We start from the raw sequence: 22,348 nt of genomic DNA on the forward strand, positions 1-22,348 counted from the left end.
GGTGATAAAGTTTATTTATCTACTAAATATTTACAGACTACCCAGAAGTCGAAAAAACTGGCCCTAAGTATGTAGGACCATTTCGTGTGATTAGACTGATTAATCCAGTAACAGTTGAATTGGAATTGCCAAAAACGTTGAGACGTATACATCCTGTATTTCATGTTAGTTTATTAAAACCTGAACACTCGTCTCCCCTGAGGGCTGATCAAAGCACCCCTCCAATTCCCATTCTCATAGAGGGGGAGCAACATTTTGAAGTTAAGGAAATCTTGGACTCTAGGAAACACCATGGTAAAGTCCAATATCTGATAGCCTGGAAACATTTCCCTTTGTCTCAGGCTGAATGGGTGAATAAACGGGATGTCCGAGCTCCCAAGAAAATACAGCAATTCTATACCAAATACCCAGATAAACCATAATTATTGTATATATTCTGTTTCTCTCTTTTTTCCCTTTCTCTTATTTAGGAATAACTTCTCTTCTGCAAGAGGGGCCGAATGTCAGCCTCAGCTTTGCCTGCTTCAGCTGCCATAAGAAACGGGGGGAGGGACTAGTAAAGGGGGCGAAGGGGGGGAAGGTGCAGGAGGTGTTTTTTCCATTGTAGGACGTGTCTTCCCAAGAAACGAAAGTGAATCTCCAAAGGGGCCGGCTGACCAACTGCCCTACATTCCTGATGAATGACGTTGCCAGACGTGATGCCACCTGACCTTTGGGAGACCTTTGGATTGGATGATGGTCAATGGACATGGGGGGGGGAGAAGCTTAGTAGATGCTATTTCGCGCATTTTGCTCACTTCCAGCTTTACCTGGGTTGCGATCATTTCATATTCAGTAAAAGTACTAAGCTCTTTAAAATGATTGAGTTTGGGTTTTTCTTTCCTGGATATTGAAGGAAGCATACCTGACACCGCTGCTACCGTGCTGCCGAATCCGGGAGATCCTCGACTTACGACAGCCGCCGCCACCGTCTCCAGGGATCCTCGACCTGCGACCGCCTCACCTCCTCGCCTTCTTCCAGCCTTCGCCCAAGATGCAGGGGCCCAGCCATGGCATCCGACGCCCAGGGAGGGCTACGGGCCCGCCAGGAGCGAGCCCAGCCCCCCACCAGCAGGCCTAGGCCTAGGCCTGAGAGCAGCAATAAGGAGCTCCTCACCAGACGACCTCCGGCGCGAAATGAGCCTCGCGCATGCCCAGTCGCCACCTACAGGAAGTACAAGGAACATAGAGATAAGTACAAGGAACATAGAGATAAGTACAAGGAACATAGAGATAAGTCAGTTCAGACTGGCAACAAGCATTCCCCCAGCATATTGTGAGTTCACTCACATAAAGAACCATGGACAGCAACAGACTGTAAGTAATATAACTTTCACTGCTGACAATTACAAATTGAAATTAGATGGGGCCAATCTTTTGGAGTGGTACCACCAACTACAGATTGCTTTTCTGAAAGAAAATATGTTGTACTTATTTGATGACCCACCCAAGAAGCCATGGACTTTTGAGATTGACTGTTTGCACCACAGGGCTTACTATCTGCTAATGTCTAGCTTGTCACCCAGCATTTACCCCAGTCTTGGCGACCACTTAACCGTGGCAGAGATACTATAAAAAATACTTAATTTATTTTACAGTAAGAGTGCAGCCACTACAACCAAAATATCCAGGGAATTTTACTCAGCCAGGCATAAGGCAGGGACACCCATGGGGGAACATATACTCAAGCTAAACACCACCAGGGCAGAACTCATACAAAGGGGGGAAACCATTTCTGATAATATCATGAAAAGCATCATCATAAACTCCCTAAACCCAGTTGGGAGAACTTTATCATGCAACTGGATAGTCTCAACATAGAGCACCTCTCTTTAGAGACGTTATCCAACAGGCTGATTGCGGAGGACAGCCTGAGAAGGGAACGCTCATCAAGCCTCAGGGAAAGCAGACCAACAAAAAGGGTAGACTTCCAGACCAGGGACCAAGATAAGCCAGAATGTTTTAACTGTGGGTCTAGGAATCACTATAGGAGAGATTGCCCAGAAACCAGAGGGACAGGGACCACAGCTACCATAGGGAAAGGCAAGGCCGCAAACCAGGTTACTCAGACAGGCACTCCCCAGAAAGCAGGTTCAGGCACAGGGACTCACCCAACCCCAGGGACAGGAGAGGATATAGGGATAGCTCCAGGGATAGTCAGACTGGGTCACTATACGAACTTAGAGACCACCAACACCCAAACACCCAGGCAAAAGGAAGGAACACATGGTTCATTCACTCAGGAGCCACCAATCACACCACCAACAATAGGAACATACTGGAGGCATTCACACCTAAGGAATACCACATCAATGTAGCCAACCAGAACAAGGTATTGGTGAAAGGAGAAGGGAGCGCACACATAGATGGAATAGGGAAGATAGAGGGGGTACTATTCATCCCAGAAATACCCCACAATATATTAGCAACACTCAAACTAAGTAAAGACTTGGGCATTGAGACAACCTTCAGGGAAGGGAAAGCATATATGACCAAAGGAAAGAGAAACATAGGAAAGATCATCATAGAAGGGGGACTATCCTACTTAGTGCCCCAAGAGCACTCAAACACTAACTCAGAAAGTAACGAGAAAGGGACAAGCATGCCCACAGAAAATAGAGGGGGTGAAGGAGAACACACCGCAGGAGGCAAACCCACCACAAACACAACACACAAAGGGAAACCACATATTGGCAAACCCATTCATGATGGGTGCGCCCACTTACTACACAGAAAACTAGGCCACGCTAGTTTTCCAATGGTACAAAAGATGAATGAATCGGCCTACCCGATAGTAATACATGAGGACAACAAAGCAGCCATAGACATATCCATGGCAGAAGCAGTAGGCCAAAGGTCCAGACATATAGACATTAAGCACAAACATGTCAGAGAATTAACAAACATTGGTTTTATTAAGGCTGTACATTGTGAGACCGCCGAGCAAGCCGCAGACATCCTGACCAAACCTCTACCCAGCAAACAACATGCCTACCTTACGACTAAATTAGGGGTACGGGTACAGAATACGCAAGCAGGTCCTGTCAGAAATAAATGCCTTACTCATGCCAGGGGTCAACAGGGACACAGTAGTGCAGGGGTTAACTACAATACTCACTTGGTCAGTACCACCCACTGACCACTCCTTACCTGAATCTCTGCCCACAAGTATAAAAAGTAGACACACTCTTCCCCGACTTCCACTTCCAGATGCAGTATGTGATGTAATGATGAACCTGTAAATAAAAGAGACTTATTCAAATGATTGACTCGTGCCAGTTATTGGGCCTGATCCATGGATTCTGTAACAATATGGTAGCAGAGGATGGTTTTATGGCCCAATAACTCCCGATCACGCAATGAGGACACATCGCTGCCAAGGAGATGGCAACGACACCGAAGCAACGAGAGGGCAACCCAGCGGGATCGCCAGGGAAGGCAGAAACCTCGATCGACCCCAAGGCCACCGCAACAGAAGAAAAGGGGGAGGTCAAGAAAGGAAAAATAGCAGACCATGATGACCGGGAGGAAGAAAGACTACGACTCGACGTCCTATGATTACTAAAGGAGCGAGCCAGCGACAAGAACCTTCTCGCGGACCTGCGAAGCTTCATAATGGACCGCGATGTGGCGAGGAGCGAGGAAGACTAGGATCCGGAGCTCGAAAAGCTGAACTCGGTGAGTGGATCGCCCCAAAAAGACCCCACAGCAGTCACCGAGCCGCGAAGCCCCGCTCAAAATTTGAAACGGTGGCCATCTTTGACCACGTGGTCGGACAAGATGGCCGACTCCCGTCCAATCGGTAGCCAGAATTCAAAATGGCTGGCGCGCGAAAAATACCCGACCCTAAGCGGCGAAGAAAGTGACCGGGGTGAGGGGACAGAATCCGATTCGGACTCCAGATGCACCCCGACCGAGTGGCAAGTCGATAAGGCCATGAAGACCCTTGCCGCCGCCTTCAGCCCAGGCCTCAAAATCGCAAAAGGGGAACCGGAGGGGCCCAAGCAAAAAGGAAAGCGAGGAGAGGGGCACCGGAAAACCCACCCGAGGACTACCGATGCCCACGCCAGCGCGCCAACCCCCCTACGCACCCCAAGGACACCGCGCCTCCGATCGCCCAGGCCACGCACCCCAGAATGCAGGGATTGGGGCAGCTACCTGCATTCGTCGCCGGGACTCCAACGCCATCAGGATCTTCACTTTGACGAAGCCGCTGCAAGACGACACCTTCCGGAGCACACCTGGACCCCCAAGACCGAAGCCGAGGCCTACCCGAGAGATAGAGACCTCTACGCTGGAGCTGCAATGAACAGGTCCTTCCACGACGACGGCAGAGCTGAAATGGACTTCGCGCATGCACTGTTTCACCTAGAGGAAGAAAAAAGAAAAAAATTACAGAGAGGGACTTTTAAACTGCCGGCAAGCGTTCCCATGCCGTACTGCTGTTATAGGCACATAAAGAACCATGGACAGCAGCCTGCAGTAAGTAATTTTACAAATAATGCTGGGAACTTGGTGACTTTCCAAAGTTGAGGATGGATTAGGGCAATATCCTAGAGTTGTCACAGCAGCTTCAGGTGGTGTTCCTAAAAGAAAACATGTCACATTTTATTAATGACCCCCCCAGAGAGACCATGGACTTTAGAGTTGGACTGTATTGCACCATAGGGCATTTTACCTTTTAATTTCTAGCATATCTCCCACAATTTACCATAGCATTGGTCACAATCTCACTGTGTCAGAAATCATACAAAAAATGTTTGGGTTATTTTACAGTGAAAGTGTGGCAACCACTACCCAGATTTCCAAAGATTTCTTCTCTGCCAGAGTCAAACCGGGGACCCCCATAAGCGAGCACCTGGTGTCCCTAAACGCTACCAGGGCAGAACTACACCTTAGGGGGGAAGTCATATCAGATCAGATCATGAAGAGTGTAATAATTAACTCTTTAGATCACTCATGGGACAGCTTCTTAGCACACTTAGATACTGTTAGTCTAGGCCTCCTGTCCGTTGAGAAGCTGTCTAACAAACTGATCGCTGAAGACAATCTGAAAAGGAGCCGCTCTGGTCCCTCCAGAGAACATAAACACGAAAAGAAAGTAGCCTTCCAAGACAGGCAGCATGGCGTAACAGAGTGCTATAGCTGCGGGTCAAGGGGACATCTCAAGAGAGACTGCCCCAAGAACCACAGAGAGAGAAGCAGACCGGAACATAGATTCAGACAGAAAGAGAGACACACTTCTGAAGAGAGGTACAGACGCAGGGACTCACCCAATCCCAGAGACAGGAGGGGGAACAGGGATAGTTCACGTGACAGCAGAACAGGATCATTATATGGGATAGGGGAGCGCACCCACATAACATGTCAGGATGGGGAGGCCAATTCGTGGCTTCTGGACTCTGGGGCCTCCAACCACACGACCTATAACCAAAAACTGCTCTCCTCATTCACAGAGGAGAATTTTTCAATCAAGGTTGCAAACCAAAGCGAAGTTAAGGTAACAGGCAGGGGGGTAGTTACGCTACCAGGCATAGGGAAAATAGAGGGGGTATTACTGGTCCCGGAGATACCCCACAACATATTGGCTGCATTAAAACTCAGTGAAGAATCAGGGATCAAGGTAACCTTTGCAGAAGGGGAGGCTCACGTCAGCAAGGGTAGAGAGGGAGTAGGTAGAGTGACAATCAAGCAAGGGCTACCATACATAACATTCCATGAGAATAACACACCCAGCATATACACCAACTCAGAATACACGAAGGACACTAACCAGGACAAAGCTGAGGAAGAACAGGTGAATGAGAGAGAGACAGAGAGTGAGGAGAACATGACACATGAAACACACTCCACCAAACACACCCAGGGAAGGCCATCGATAGGCAAACTCATGCACGACGACTGTGTTCACTTACTACACCGGAGACTAGGGCACGCCAGTTTCCCCGTAATCCAAAAAATGGCCAACTGTACCGAGGGCGTCAAAATAAAGAGTTGTGAAAATTACCTCGAGTGCTCGGTGTGCTAATGTTCTAAGCTAAAGGTCAAACCCAGACCTAAGAAATCCTCACGCGCCACCAAACAAGTATTCAATTTAGTCCATATGGATCTGGTGGGGCCCTAAGGCCATCCATGAAATACAAGAAAAGATACTTTCTCACCATCGTACACGATTATAGTCGTTATGGCTTCGTCTATACTCTAAAACGAAAGGATGAGGCCTTCCAAAAATTCAAAGAGTTCTACAAAAGGGTAGAGACTCAAAACAACACACAAATCAAACAAATCATGACAGACAGAGGATCTGAGTTCCTGTCAAAGGATTTCTCTCATTGGCTCAGATCCAAAGGCGTGCTTCACTTTACGTCGTCCCCGTTCTCGGCCTTTCAGAACGGTGTCGTAGAACGACGAAATTCCACGCTACAGACTATGATCAGGTGCGCTTTAGAGGACGCGGGAATTGGTCAACATTTTTGGTCTGAGGCCTTAGTTTACTCAAACTACACACTCAACAGAACCTGGTCCAGTGTAATAGACAAAACGCCATACGAACTCATGTACAACAAAAAACCACAGATAGCACACCTACATGTATTCGGCGTAACTGCTGATGTCCATATACCCAAACAGCTGCGCAGGAAGGGGGACAAAGTATCCAGGAGACTGAGATTTATGGGGTACGAGCCAGGTACCAGATTTGTGGACAATAACGACAGATTCGTGATCTCTAGGACAGCGGTATTCCATGAACAAGCTAACTGGTCCAGGATACACCTCAACGAGGTATCCACCAGGCAGGAGACTAGGCCAGACGAGCAAGTGCAAGATAAACACGAAACAGCAGATAGACAGGAAAGGAAGGAACACAAACCCAAGCTCCAAGGCATCAAGGTTGAGGAATGGAAAGGGAATCACCCCAAGATAAGTGTAGACTCACTAACACAAAAGGAAGCCAGGTACTTACATGACACCGAACAAACGACAGATAGGCCAGTCAGATCAACCAGGAACCAATTACCAAGAAGGTTAAATGACTATGTGATGCACATACACACGAACCATATCACACCTAACTCATATGAAGAGGTATTGAGACTACCACAAGAGGAGAGGTCGAAATGGGAATCAGCCATGGCCAAGGAAATGGACAGTCTGAGAGAGCTAGAAGTTTACATTCCAGCCGAGGTTCCAGAGGGCAAAAATACGATAGGTACCAGGTGGATCTTCAAAATCAAGAACCTGGAGGGTGGCCAAAACCTGTACAAGGCTAGGCTGGTTGCCCAGGGATTTGCCCAGAGGTTCCCAGAAGACTACACTGACACTTACTCACCAACTGTAAGGACTGAAAGTGTCAAGAGTGCCCTGGTCATCGCTTCCCTGCTAGGACTAGAGGTACATCAGTTCAATGTATAGACAGCTTACCTGCATGCAACCTAGATAAGGAAATATACGTTAGGGCACCACACAGTAAAGAGACCAACAGGGGGGGACACCTGGCTACTTCACAAAAACCTATATGGACTGAAACAATCCGGCAAACGCTGGTATGAGTGCCTGGTTGAGGTCCTGAAGTCAATGGGATTTACAGCAACCATAGCCAACAACTGTTTTTTCACTAGGAGAGAGGGGGATTCACCAGAATACATCCTAGTCTACGTGGACGACATACTTTACATCAGTAAACACGAAGGGAACCGCAACGCCTTCGCCAGTAAACTAAGTGAACACTTCACATTAAAATACCTAGGGAAAATAAACAGATACCTAGGCGTGCAGGTCAACGAAACACCTAAGGGCTTTCAACTGTCCCAGAAAGAAAAGATAGAAGAAATACTACACAAATGCAACATGGCAGATGCCAAGGGGTGTGAATCACCCATGCAGCCGGACTTCCTAAAAAATACACATGGTGAATCACCCGTGTTTGAAGACAACACACTGTACAGGTCAGTCATAGGCTCTCTTTTATATATCGCCAACTGGACCAGGCCAGATATTGCATTATCAGTTAATCTATTGTCCAGGCACATAGGCAAACCCACCATGTACCACTGGGACGCTGTAAAGAGGGTACTGAGGTACCTGAAGCAAAGTGCCGACGCATGCCTAGTCCTAGAACCAGAGCCGTCCAACGAGCCCGTCCTCTCCTGCTATGCTGATGCTGACTGGGCCAGTGACACCAAAAGCCGGAAAAGCACATCAGGATACGTATTCTACTTGAACAATAGTCTGGTGCATTGGTACACGGGTAAGCAAAACTTAGTGGCCACTTCAACCACAGAGGCGGAGTACATATGCCTATCCAAGGCTGCAAACAACCTCATCTGGTTTGACGACCTACTCGCCAGTGTGTGGTGCAAACCTGCGTATCCGATAAACATCTACGAAGACAACAAGGCCGCTATAGAAATCTCCATGGCCGACGCGGTAGGGCAGAGATCCAGGCATATTGACATAAAGTACAAGCATGTGAGACAGCTCTCTAAAATCGGATTTGTAAAGGCCATACATTGCGACACAGAAGAACAGACTGCAGACATACTCACAAAACCACTACAGGGCAGGCAACACTCACACCTGGTATCCAAACTCAATATCCGCCCTTGGGCACCATTTAAACAGTCAGATCCACAGCCACAGGTCAGGCATTTAGAGGGGGATTTGTCAGAAATAAATGCCTTACTCATGCCAGGGGTCAACAGGGACACAGTAGTGCAGGGGTTAACTACAATACTCACTTGGTCAGTACCACCCACTGACCACTCCTTACCTGAATCTCTGCCCACAAGTATAAAAAGTAGACACACTCTTCCCCGACTTCCACTTCCAGATGCAGTATGTGACGTAATGATGAACCTGTAAATAAAAGAGACTTATTCAAATGATTGACTCGTGCCAGTTATTGGGCCTGATCCATGGATTCTGTAACAGGTCCAACTGTTGGGCATTTAGAGGGGGATTTGTTATGTGTAAATGCCCACCATTCACCATCCCAGGTATGATAAGGGTTAACTCTACATCCACCTAGATCCTCCCCTGACCCCTCCTTCCCTTAGCTCCGCCTCCCAGGTACTTAAGTCATGGTCCAGGAGTCCAGGGGCCACTTCCAGCTAAATACCTGTAATAGAAACGTTGATCAATAAAGAGCATTGGTTCACTGCATCCTGTGTTTGGATTCATTGGGTAAGATCCTAGAAATCAGTCTCAGGGAGGGGAGAGGGAGAGAAAGAAGGAGGGAGGGAGACACAGAAGGCGAAAGTGAGGGAGAGGAAAGGTTAGAGGGGAAGAAAGGGAGGGAAGGGAAGAGTGAAAAAGAGAGAGGGAGGGTGAGAGAGAGTGGGAGGCGAGAGGGAGGTTGAGGAATTCTCTAAATGGAGTAATTCATTGAGTAATTGAATTCAGATCATGATTTCTCTAGCTTGGTGATTTTCTTCTCCCTAACCAGCAGATCTCGTCTGAGCTCTCCATATTTGCTCTTTTGGGAACTTAGTCAGCTTCTCTAAACTGGGGCTGAAGGTGATGTTCAGAGAGGCCAACACCTACCTGCCCCGTCCCGATCTAAGAGAGAAGACCATCGGGAAGGTTTTCTTCTCGGAGGTGAGGAGACCTTGGGATGCACCCCAATATTCTGGACAGCCATTGGTCTGACGTTGTAGAGCAGGGGTCCTCCAACGTTTTAAAGAGGGGGCCGATTCACAGTCCCTCAGACTGTTGGGGGACCGGACGGGGTGGGTGGGCATGGCTAGGTGGTCATGTGACTGGGTGGGCGTGGCCAATTTAACTGTCTATTTTCTGGCTTTTCTCCTTCCTAAGCCCCCGTTTAAATTGTTTTTAAAGACTTTTAATTTGAAGGAGTACTTTACAAGCCCAGAGCTGCTTTTCCAGGCTGCACCGGCGAGATCACCCCTCAGCTGGCCCTCAGCTGGCCTTGCAGCTGGCTCGCTGGGAGATAAGGCAGTTAGGGGCGGGGCAAGGGGCGGGGCTTAATCACACCACCCCGCGGGCCGTATTCTTTGCCCGTGGGCCGTAGTTTGAGGGTGCCTGTTGTAGAGGGTCTGCTGCTTGAGCAGGGGGTCTCCAAGGTCTTCTGCTAGTCTGTTAATCGGTGGAAGGGCTTCCCTCCAGAAGTTCTTGGTGGGGAAGGTGGGAGGAAGAAAAGAAGGAAGGATGGAAGGAAGGAAGGAAGCAGAGAGAGTGAGTGAGTGAGTGAGTGAGTGAGTGAGGGAGGGAGGGAGGAAGGAAGGAAGGAAGGAAGGAAGGAAGGAAGGAAGGAAGGATGGAAGGATGGAAGGAAGCAGAGAGAGTGAGTGAGTGAGGGAGGGAGGGAGGTAGGAAGGAAGGAAGGATGGAAGGATGGAAGGAAGGAAGGAAGCAGAGGGAGGGAGGGAGGGAGGGAGGAAGGAAGGATGGAAAGAAGGAAGGAAGGAAGGAAGGAAGGAAAGAAGGAAGGAAGGAAGCAAGCAGAGGGAGGGAGGGCGGATGGGAGGAAGGGAGGAAGGCAGACTCAATGACCCCAAATTCCTTTTACTCTTTTCATTATAGGCAGTTTTGTATTTTTACAACTGTCATTTACACTACCTTTTCCCATAGTATAGTCCTCGACATATGACCGTCATAGAACCTCCAGTGGTCACTAAGTGATCGCAGCAGTCCTTAAGCCAATGCCGTGGTCGAATACTTAGGATAAACAAGATCTTTCAGTGATTTCCTTCTATAGATTGTCCTCGTCTTACGACCACAACTGAGCCCCAAATTTCTGCTGCTAAGCGAAACAGTTCTTCAGCAAGTTTTGCCCCACTGTACGACCTGCAGTTGTTAAGTTAGTCACACGGTTCTTAAGTGAATCCGGTTTCCCCATTGACATGGCCTATCAGACAGTCACTGATGGCTTGGTGGGAGAGATGGGGAGGGGAGAGATGGGGAACTCATCAAATTTGCAGATGACACCAAGCTGGCAGGAATAGCCAACACTCCAGCAGATAGGCTCAAGATACGGAAGGATCTTGACAGACTTGAACATTGGGCGCTATCTAACAAAATGAAATTCAAGAGTGAAAAGAGCAAGGTTCTACTTTTAGGGAAGAAAAACCAAATGCACAGGTACCGTAGACGTGGTCCCTTGCTCAATAGTGGTGACTGTGAGAGGGATCTTGGGGTCCTAGTGGACAACCATTTAGATAGGAGCCAGCCGTGTGCAGCAGCTGCCAAAAAAGCCAACACAGTTCTGGGCTGCGTAAACAGAGGGAGAGAATCAAGAGCCCGTGAAGTCTTAATACCACTGGAGGCGAAAACATATGAAGAACGGTTGCAGGAACTGGGTAATTTAATTTAATTTAATTTAATTTAATCAATTGAATTTATATGCCGCCCCTCTCCGAAGACTCAGGGCGGCTATGTCTAGTTTGATGAAGAGAAGGACTAGGGGAGACAGGATAGCAGTCTTCCAATATCTCAGGGGCTGCCCCAAAGAAGAAGGGGGCGGGAGAAGAAGCAACGGGTGGAAACTCATCAAGGAGAGAAGCAACCTAGAACTAAGGAGAGATTTCCTGACCGTTAGAACATTCACCCAGTGGGACAACTTGCCTCCAGAAGTTGAAGCTGAAGTTGAAACTCCAACCACACTGGAAGCTTTTCAGAAGAGATTGGTCTGAGATGATTGTAGGGTCACCTGCCTGAGCTAGGGGTTGGACTAGAAGACCTCCAAGGTCCCTTCCAACTCTCTTATTCTGAAATAATTGGAGAATTCTACTCAGTTCAAAGTTCAACTGATTAAGACAATAGCTGTGACTCGTGGAAACAGCAGATAGTTATGTTCAGTGAAGGCATTCAAAATACACAAAGACATTATTAATAGGGTATATTTCTCACAGACGCTGGGACCCTGAACATAACACGCTCTCATATTGTTGTTTGACTTATTAGCGTTTATTTCATGTCTAAAGTCTCTTCCAGTAATGAAACTATTTGTGTCCAATCCAGAAAACGTTCAGCAAGTGAATGGCAGCTCAAATCTCTGGAGAAAGCGCAGACACCTTGATGTGCTGTGTAACCCCGTGAGAAAGAAGGAATGGTTAGGTGCAAAACTGACGGTAGGGAGATCTGATGCCATGAAGGTTGTTCAAAGCTGAAGAGGCCAAGAAACTCGAAATTTAAAGAGCTGCCGGTGTTTAAAGCAACTGGAGCAAACTCAGCTCTGAAACCAGAAGCTGCATTGAATCACCAAAATCGCCCCCCCCCCTTCAAAACAAACTTTCTTTCTTTCTTCATCTAAGTGAAAGGATTGTCCATCTCACAAAGGAAGAGATTCTGGATGGTCTGCAAGGAAACTGAAACGCAGGCAACCCTTGACTTGCCATCACAATCTAGGCCAAAATTGAGGTTGCTAAGTGAGACGGTCCTTAAGTGAGTTTTGCCCCATTTTACAACCTTTCTTGCCACCGTTGTTAAGTGAATCCCTAGAGTGGAAACTAGACAGCCACTTATCCGAAATGCTATAGGTTCTCCTGCTTGAACAGGGGGCTGGACTAGAAGCCCTCCAAGATCCCTTCCAGCTCATTCTATTCTATTCTATTCTATTCTATTCTATTCTATTCTATTCTATTCTATTCTATTCTATTCTACTCTACTCTACTCTACTCTACTCTACTCTACTCTACTCTACTCTACTCTACTCTACTCTACTCTACTCCAGTTCCAACACTCACTCTTCACAACAGGATGGATCATAGGCTGAAAAAGCTTCCCTTCCTGAAGAAGGACAGCAAGGAGTCAGAGTCACAAATCAGCAACAATGACCTGTGTCAGTGGGACAATCAGGAAGTCCTCTTCTCTGGCTCCCACCCATCCAGTTCTTTAGCCAGAACCATGGAGGCCTTGCCTCTGATTGTGACGTCTTCCCCAGTTCAATTGGACATCCAGAAGAAGGTGCAGCCTCCAGCGCTGGTGCTGCCAGAATTGGTGCGCAGGACATCTGCCAGGACCCCTCTGAAGGCTTCTCAGGGGGAGATGAAGCCTGGCCTGAAAGAGCCCCCTCCCTTTCCAAGGAGGCCCAAGAGGGAAAGGCCTCGGGGGAGAAAACGCTCTCAAGACACCGTCCTTCCCTCATATCCAGGTATAGATGCTACAGGGCTGGGCTACCTATGGAACCACCTTGTCCCATCACATCAGCCCATCCCACACTACCAATCAATCTATCTATCAGAACACAGCCAGAAGGGACCTTGAAGGTCTTCTAGTCCAACCTCCTGCTCAAGAAGGAGATGCTACACAATCCCAGACAAATGCCTATCCAGTCTCTTCTTAAAAGCCTCCAGTGATGAAGCACTCACAACTTCTGGTGGCAAGAAGTTCCACTGGTTGATTGTCCTCACTGTTAGGAAGTTTCTCCTTAATTCCAGGCTGCTTCTCTCCATGAGTAGCTTCCATCCGTTGCTTCTCTTCCTGCCTTCTGCTGCTTTGGAAAATAAGTTGACCCCCTCCGCCATATATGGAATTGGAAAAAATTCCAATTCCATATATGGAGTTCAAAGTTCCTCCTCAAGACGGTTGTCTAAGAATATGAAGATCAGGGACTCGAGAGTTATGAGACGTTTGACCCTTCCCTCAGGATCAGTCTGGTCTAAGCACATTTTTTTCTCTCTTCGCTTTGAGAAGACTTGTCCCATCAAATTGCCCATCAATCTCTGTCTGTCTCTTCTTCTCAGAACTCTCTGACGAGTCCTTTAAAATTTTATGGGAGAGCAAGAAGCCGCTAAAAGGCAGACCCATCAAGGAAGTCCTCATGAACCTCATGATTTAGCAATGCAGTGCAAGCCATCAAAAATTTAATATTATGTGCCGGCTATCAGGAGGAGTTCAGTCAGTTGGAGAAGGTTAGATGCTGGGACATGACGGTGACTCCTGATGGTTTGTTCGAAGCCATTTTCTTCCTGGTCCTGTAAGAAATTAAAAGACAAAAGAGGTTGGCTACAAGTGGCAGCGGGTGGGAGAGGGAGGGGAGGGGAGAGGGAGAGGAAGAAGAAAAGGCAGAGAGAGAGAGAAAGCTAGAGAGAGTGGGGAGAGGGAGGGGAGGGGAGAGGGAGGGGGAGAGAGAGAGGGAGAGGGAGGGGAGAGGAAGAGGAGAGAGGGAGGGAGAAAGAGAAAGAGGGAAAGAGAGAGGGAGGTGGAGAGAGAGGGAGAGGAAGAGGAGAGAGGGAGGGAGAAAGAAAGAGGGAAAGAGAGAGAGAGGGGAAGAGAGAGAGGGAGAGGGAGGGGAGAGGGAGACAGAGAGGGAGGGAGAGAAAGAGAGAGAAAGAGAGGGAGGGTGAGAAATATTCTAAATGGAGTAATTCATTGAGTAATTGAATTCACATCATGATTTCTCTAGCTTGGTGATTTTCTTCTCCCTAACCAGCAGATCTCATCTGAGCTCTCCGTGTTTCCTCTTTTGGGAATTTAGTCAGCTTCTCTAAACTGGGGCTGAAGGTGATGTTCAGAGAGGCCAACACCTACCTGCCCCGTCCCGATCTAAGAGAGAAGACCATCGGGAAGCTTTTCTTCTCGGAGGTGAGGAGACCTTGGGATGCACCCCAATATTCTGGACAGCCATTGGTCTGAGGTTGTAGAGCAGGGGTCCTCCAACGTTTTAAAGAGGGGGCCGATTCACAGTCCCTCAGACTGTTGGGGGACCGGACGGGGTGGGTGGGCATGGCTAGGTGGTCATGTGACTGGGTGGGCGTGGCCAATTTAACTGTCTATTTTCTGGCTTTTCTCCTTCTAAGCCCCCATTTAAATTGTTTTAGAGACTTTTAATTTAAAGGAGTACTTTACAAGCCCAGAGCTGCTTTTCCAGGCTGCACCGGCGAGATCACCCCTCAGCTGGCCCTCAGCTGGCCTTGCAGCTGGCTCGCTGGGAGATAAGGCAGTTAGGGGCGGGGCAAGGGGCGGGGCTTAATCACACCACCCCGCGGGCCGTATTCTTTGCCCGTGGGCCGTAGTTTGAGGGTGCCTGTTGTAGAGGGTCTGCTGCTTGAGCAGGGGGTCTCCAAGGTCTTCTGCTAGTCTGTTAATCGGTGGAAGGGCTTCCCTCCAGAAGTTGTTGGTGGGGAAGGTGGGAGGAAGAAAAGAAGGAAGGATGGAAGGAAGGAAGGAAGCAGAGAGAGTGAGTGAGTGAGTGAGGGAGGGAGGTAGGAAGGAAGGAAGGAAGGAAGGAAGGAAGGAAGGAAGGAAGGAAGGAAGGATGGAAGGATGGAAGGAAGGAAGGAAGCAGAGGGAGGGAGGGAGGGAGGGAGGGAGGGAAAAGAAGGGAGGGAGAGAGGGAGGGAAAAGAAGGGTGGGAGGGAGGGAGGGAAAAGAAGGGAGGGAGGGAGGGAGGGAGGGAAAAGAAGGGAGGGAGGGAGGGAGGGAGGAAGGAAGGAAGACTCAATGACCACAATTTCCTTTTACTCTTTGCATTATAGGCAGTTTTGTATTCTTACAACTATCATTTACATTACCTTTTGCCATACTGTAGTCCTCGACATATGACTGTCATAGAACCTCCAGTGGTCACTAAGTGACTTCAGCAGTCCTTAAGCCAATGCCGTGGTCGAATACTTAGGATAAACCAGATCTTTCAGTGATTTCCGTCTAAAAGCTGTCCTCGATATACGACCACAACTGAGCCCCAAATTTCTGTTGCTAAGCGAAAGTTCTTAAGCAAGTTTTGCCTCATTGTTTGACCTTCCTTGCCACAGTTGTTAAGTGAATCGCTGCAGTGCAGTTCTTACGGTGGTCAATCTGATGAATTAGTGAATCTGGTTTCCCCATTGATTTGGCCTATCAGACGGTCACAAAAGGGATCACGGAACCTCGAAACACTGCGACCGTCATAAATATGGACCGGCAAGTACCCAAATTTCGATCACATGACCATGAGGATGCTACAATGGTCTGAAAGTCTGAAGAATGGGCATGTCCCTTTTGTCAGTGCCGTTGTGACTTTCAGTGGTCACTAACCGAGGACTGTATTTTCTTTTTCTCTCCCCGTAATGGCTGAAAGTGGCATCTTTAGTCGAGGCTCTCGGGGCAGTTCCCTTCCTTGGCTTGGCTAATGCTCCGTATCTCCACTCTTCTTCCTCAGCTGCTGTATCACCCGGAGGTTGGAGACTTCTTTATGACGCCAGACATTCTCGAGGTTCTCCTGGAATGGATGATTCAGCCGTATCCTCTCATCCAGATCTTTAGCGTGAGAGGACTGGGATATGTTCTTCAGCACCCCTTGGAGGTAAGAGATGGGGGGCAGGAAGTGAGTGGCTTCCAAGGTAGTAGCAGGTGTGGCCTCACTCTCTGGGAAGTCTTCAAGGCTGGGGAGGACAGAAGAAGGAGAAGAAGACAATCATCAGGAACAGGATGGACTCAGCTAGAGTGGTGGGTGCACCCCTGGAAGATCTGAAGGATCAAGTAGATCCTCTTGGAGAAGATCTCAAAGCAGAACAAGAGGAAACAGATGGGAACTGATGAAGGAGAGAAACAACCTGGAACTAAGGAGAAATTTCCTGACTGTGAGAACAATTCATCCTTGGAACGACTTGTCTCCAGAAGTTGTGGCTGCTCCATCACTGGAGCTTTTCAAGAAGAGACCAGGCAGCCATTTGTCCAGCATAGTCTAGGGTCTTCTGCTTGAGCAGGGGGTTGGACTGGAAGACCTCCAAGTTCCTTTTCAACCCTCTTCTTCTATGCTCTGTGGGCTTCTCTTGCGTTTGTCATGATCGCTGCGAGACTCAGAGAACTCCAGTGACCGTGTTTGATTGCTCGTTCCTTTCCCTGCTTCCTCCAGAAGAACATCTCAGGGCCAGTTTTCATGCCGGTCATCAACTGCGCTTGTCACCCAGAGAAGAGTGTAGCGAAGGAAACTCTCCGGACCCTTCATTTCCTCCTTAGGCACCTTGCTGCGGACATCCATGCATTGAGGCGGTCCATCTAATTCCTCTCCTGTTGAAATATTTTCCTGACGAAAGTCAACCAAATCACGACAAACTGGTTTCCCCTCCTCTTTTTTAATTATTTCTGTAAGAAATAAGAAATGAATGAAGGAATCAATAAATACATGAGTGAATGGATGAATAAAGGAACGAATAAACAAAGGAATAGATGGATAAATGAATAAATAAATGAATGGATTAATGAATAGATGAACCGATGGATGGATGAATGACTGGATGGATAGATGGAAGGATGGAAGGATGGATGGATGAATATCAAAGCTGTTCTGGCGAGGAAGCCCACAGATGCCTCTACTTTCAGTGGTGCATTTTGGGGGGTGGGGGCTTATGCCAAATTTTGCTCCAATTTTTTTTTTTTAATTAAATTTCTATACCGCCCTTCTCCCGAAGAACTCAGAGCGGTGAACAGCCACAAGATAAAACACATAAATACAAACAATTTAAAACGAATTAAAAACGAATTAAATAATTTCAGCCCCCACCAGTTTGCCCACTGCCTCCCACCAACCAGGGCATGCCTGCTCTTGATGAGGAGACCCCCCGAGGCTGACTCTTCTGCTCAGCCCCTTCCCCCTTCCCTCAGGCCTGGCCCACCTCTAGATTTAAGGAAAGCAGAGCCGCGGGCTGAGGGCTTACTGCAATGGGCATGGTAGACTTGCTGTTTCTCCTCCCGATGGCTTTGGTGCTGGGGTCTTGATCCTGAAGCCTTTTGAGGAGGGGCTTCATGATCTTCAGGTTAGCATAGGGGTCTGCGGCCAGCGCCTTCCATAACTCTCTGGTGCTTCTGTGCAGGTGGAAAAATGGATTGGGGAAAAATCAGATTCTTTCCCCATTTTCGAAGAGACGGCCAATCCAGATAGATTAAATCCCCCCCACCAATGGAAGAAAGGATTAGAAAACAGATGGCCAAATGAACCGTTTTAATACAAACAGGGTGTGTCTAACTGATGAGGACTTATAAGTCCAAAATAGATCTATCTTAGTCTCCTTAGTCTCCCAATGGGCAGCAGAGTGTTTGCTGGCTGCCAGAAAAAAAAAAAGCCTAGAAACTAGTGGATTGTGATTTCACTGAATTAGGGTTCCATAAAAATCTTGGTTTATGTAGGAAGAACCTGGCTAAAGAGAAATACACATAAAGCCTATGAAAAGGAAAGGGAAAAAAAGGGAGGATACATGGGATGAGGGTGTGGCTAACTGAGGAGGACTTATAAGTCCGAGATAGATCTATCATAGTCTCCTTAGTCTCCCAATGGGCAGCAGAGTGTTTGCTGGCTGCCAGAAAAAAAAAGCCCAGCATCAGACGCTTGGCCACTGGTTCAGATTTATGACCGTTGCTGTGTCCCAAAGTCAAGCGATCACAGTTTGCGACCTTCTGACAAGGAAAGTCAGTGGGGAAACCAGATTCACTTAACAACCATGTTTCTAACTTGAGAGCTGCAGTGATTCACTTAACAGATGTGACAAGAAAAGTCCTAAAATATCTTTAAAAGGTCATTCCCATATCCTCTTCCCCCTCCCTCTCCCCTCCTTCCCTCCTTCCCTCTTTCCCTCCCTCCCTTCCTTCCTTCCTTCCTTCCTTCCTTCCTTCCTTCCTTCATTCCTTCCTTCTTTCCTCAACAACTGTTTCTAACTCAACAACTGCAGTGGTTCACTTAACAACCATGGCAAGAAAGTTCGTAAAATGGGGGGAAATCCACTTAACAACTGTCTTGCTTCAGAACAGCAGTGTTGGGCTCACTTGTGTCGTAAGTCGAGGACCGCCCATATATTCCTCTGGGTTGGTATCTCCCTGTGAAGGAGCCAGGGTTGCCAACTGATCTGATGGCAGGAAGCTTACGTTGCTCCTGGGCCTTTGCTGCTTCTTCTCTGCAGCAATGAAAGCCTTCCGAAGCACGGAAACCCTGGTCCACTCCCGAAGTTTGCTTTCCAAGGAAGCCCAGGCAGGTAAAACGTTGGCCATTCCCCTGCCACATCTGCTGAGGAGTTGGCAAGCCACACCGCACCCTCCGTGGCTGAGAGTTCAGTGGGCCGTCCCTCACGGAGGGCCTCTGCGCCACCGGAAGTGCCAGGGACCCCAAAACTGGTCAAGGGGGGGGAGGTTTCCAGGAGCAGCGTGTCTCCAAAATTAACCCAAAGGTGCTTTTCCCAGAATGACCCAGTTGGAAGTTGGAGCAGTGGTGAAATTCAAAAATTTTCCCTACCGGTTCTGTGGGCGTGGCTTGGTGGGCAGTTGACCGGGTGGGCGTGGCTTGGTGGTTATGTGACTGGGTGGGCGTGGCTGCACAACTGACTCACACACAATGCAAAAGCTGCTTGACTTCACACAAAATGGCCCCTGCAACAAGCAGGAACCTCACAGAATCACAGAGAGCTCAAAAAGAAATTATTGCACTTTGCACAAAAATAACACAAAAGCTGCACAACTGACTCACACGCAATGCAAAAGCGGCTGAACTTCACACAAAATGGCCCCTGCAACAAGCAGGAACCTCATAGACAATCAGGCACAGCTGATTTCTCACAGCTGATTGGTAGTAAAAAAATGCTAAAAAAAAGTTTTAAAAAAGCCTGGTTCAGCTGATTGTCGTACTTTTTGAAGCATTTTTAAACTATCGGTTTGGGCAAAAGGTAGCAATTATTACTATCGGTTCGGGCTCACCTGCCCAAACTGGTAGCATTTCACCCCTGCCTTGGAGACCTTCTACTCCAAACCACTTCTTTTTTTTTTTTATTAAAAAGTTTTTTTTAATTTTACACATATTTTCCCTTCCCTCCTCCCCCCTCCTGCCCAACCCTCCCACCCCCACCCCCCCGACTTCCCAGAGCAAATACAGGCTATAGCATTTAACAAACATATAAAAAAAACATAAGCTAACTATCTATAGATTTATCTCCCTTTTACACTTTAACTCCCCTTGTTCGTATCTGAATATAACTATTTAAACCGATTATTGTTTGAAAATAATGAATCCAACTTCATTCTTGTCCGTTCTTCAATAATACGCAAGTCTTCTTTCTTCCAGCATTGCACAATCAGCACCCAATTACAATTAACCATCACATCTCCAACCCTTACATATATTAACCCATTGACAAAATATTTTAACCAATCTTAAATAAACTATATTGTAAAAATCTTATTTCTACTTTTTACCCCATAAACTCATATTAATTCTTCCTGGGAACATGCCTTACTTAATAACTTTGCATAAACTTATTCATCTTATTCTCTACAAATACACTGCTTATAATCAAATAACATCTTCACTATTTGATATCTATAAAAAATATTGTAAAAGACCTTCCTTCAACCCTTGCACCACTTATATTTTCCTTATACCCCACAAGTTTATATTTATTCTTCAACAAAACATTCTTTATAAGCTTATATAAATTTTCAGCAAAGCATTCCTTAAAATTAACTTTAGTGTTAATATACTTCAGGACAAAAGTGAAAGTTTGGTCAGTAGCCCATAACAATTCAAACGTAAGATTACTTAATATAACTTTTCAAAACAAATCATGTCCCTAAATAAAAGTCTAGTCATTCATTTTCACTACTACTATCCTCCCCAGGCAAAAAGATTGTAATTTTTCCATCTCGATTTTTTCCTGACTTTTTTGCGAACCTTCTTCTTCAGTCTTATTCCTCCATCTCATCATGTTGAGAAACTGACCGGGACATGTTCAGAAAGTTCAAACAAGGTATGCCGTATATATCGGGAAATTCCAACATTCCAAAATCAAATTCTGATTATTATTTTTTTACAGAACTTGGCTGAGGAAAGACTCGTAAGATTATGCCACCATCTGCTGGAAGAATTTGGAAAGACTGGGCAGAAAGTGGAGAACGAAAAGAAAGGAAACGGAAAGTGGAGAACGAAAAGAAAGGAAACGGAAAGTGGAGAACGAAAAGAAAGGAAACGGAAAGTGGAGAACGAAAAGAAAGGAAAGCCTTGGGGTAAGGTAGTCCTTGATTTACAACAGTTCATTTAGTGACCATTCAAAGTTACAACGGCACGGAAAAAGTGACTTAGGGCTGTTTTCCACAGCATTTCCCAGGGTCACACAATCCAGATCCAGACACTAGGCCACTGATTCACATTTACGACGGTTGCAGTGTCCCAGGGTGACGTGATCCCCTTTTGCGACCGTCTGACCAGCAAAGCCAATTCACTTAACAACCTTGTTGCTGATTTAACAACTGCAGAGATTCACCTAACAATGGTGGCAAGAATGGTTCGTAAAATGGGACAAAACTCACTTAAAAATGTCTCACTTAGCAACAGAAACTTTGGGCTCAATTGTGGTCGTAAGTTGAGGACCAACCATGTTTCAACGGTCATCAGTGTGAAAAAGGGACGTAAAACACTTTCTTCAGTGCTATTGTAGCTTCGAACGGACACTAAATGACCGGTTATAAGTTGAGAACTACCTGTCCTGATATTTCTATGCCTTTTTGGTCTGTCTTTCTCCACTTTGGGGCATCTACCATAATTAGACGCTATTCTTTTCTAAAGAAAAGAAGAATTAGGGGCGACATGATAGCAGTTTCCCAGTATTTGAGGGGCTACCCCAAAGAAGACGGGGTCCAATTATTCTCCAAAGCACCAGAAGGCAGGAGAAGAAACCACGGAAACTCATCAAGGAGAGAAGCAACCTGGAATTGAGGAGAAACTTCCTAAGAAAGAAGACAATTAACCAATCCATTTAAAAGTCATTAAATCGATCACGGACGCAGGATGACCTGGTTTATGACCGGTCCAACTTACAACCTATGAGGCTGGGCTCATTCAGGGCTGAAAGTTGAAAGGACTGCCAGGAACAGATACGAGGAGGGGACCAGTGCTCGGCCACCTTCTGGCTTAACAAACTAAGTTGAGAAACGTCGCATGCTTTCCAAAGGAGATCAGGGCCCATGGGAAGACGCCTTTGGGATCCAGAGGTTTTCCCGAAGGCTTTTATTCAATGCTCCATCTATGTGGATAATAATGAGCATCTTTTTGGAGGACATTAGATCTCCCCCCACGGAGTGTTCAGCTCTCTGCATCTGCCCTACTCTAGGCGTTCCTATTTCTGTTGGAAGACGAGCAAGAGTGGAGATGTTCCAGATATCATCGATGGTTGATGGTTGCTACCACCCTTCTCCAATAGCACCTGTGGCTCTGTGACCTTCTCGTGGAACCTTCTCCTCTCTCTGACATTAAATTGTTCTGTCTATCTCCAGGGCCTGTTTCCACAATCTCCCTGCCAGGTCTTCTTTCTGCGACGTTCCTTCGTGGTCCTTCGCGGTGTAAGAATTATCTTCATGCTTCCTCGCTTTCCCCAAAGACCAGCTGGAAGGCAGG

The 22,348-nt window shown here is 47.1% G+C and overlaps 1 protein-coding gene across 4 annotated transcripts; it reads right to left on the minus strand.

Moving 5' to 3' along the window:
• Positions 1-516: 516 nt before the first annotated feature.
• LOC148111583 (uncharacterized) lies at positions 517-19,222 on the minus strand. 4 transcript variants are annotated; one of them, XM_087880770.1, is made up of 4 exons: positions 15,513-15,627; positions 8,810-8,895; positions 3,190-3,275; positions 517-1,204 (listed from the first exon to the last, which is right to left on the minus strand). In XM_087880770.1, the coding sequence occupies exons 1-4, from the start codon at positions 15,548-15,550 to the stop codon at positions 950-952; spliced, it is 465 nt and encodes a 154-aa protein (XP_087736896.1). In that variant the 5' UTR covers positions 15,551-15,627; the 3' UTR covers positions 517-949. The 4 variants fall into 4 exon arrangements, 1 of the variants encoding a protein (XP_087736896.1); XR_015730360.1 differs by lacking the exons at positions 517-1,204; positions 3,190-3,275; positions 8,810-8,895 and adding exons at positions 11,943-13,973; positions 18,838-19,222 and having other exon boundaries at positions 15,513-17,064; XR_015730358.1 differs by lacking the exons at positions 517-1,204; positions 3,190-3,275; positions 8,810-8,895 and adding exons at positions 11,943-13,973; positions 17,637-17,786 and having other exon boundaries at positions 15,513-17,064.
• Between the last annotated feature and the right edge of the window lie 3,126 nt (positions 19,223-22,348).

The sequence above is a fragment of the Pantherophis guttatus genome, chromosome 18 (assembly GCF_059756535.1).
Source record: "Pantherophis guttatus breed Tessera chromosome 18, ASM5975653v1, whole genome shotgun sequence".
NCBI lineage: Eukaryota > Metazoa > Chordata > Lepidosauria > Squamata > Colubridae > Pantherophis > Pantherophis guttatus.

Excerpts from the sequence above, each read along its gene's own strand:
- LOC148111583 (XM_087880770.1), bottom strand. The coding sequence starts at position 15,550 with ATGACAGTCATATGTCGAGGACTACAGTATGGCAAAAG. Across the intron at positions 8,896-15,512 it reads GGACTACAGTATGGCAAAAG|GTTCATCATTACGTCACATA; the intron begins GTAATGTAAATG and ends TTTTATTTACAG. Across the intron at positions 3,276-8,809 it reads ACTTGTGGGCAGAGATTCAG|GTTCATCATTACATCACATA; the intron begins GTAAGGAGTGGT and ends TTTTATTTACAG.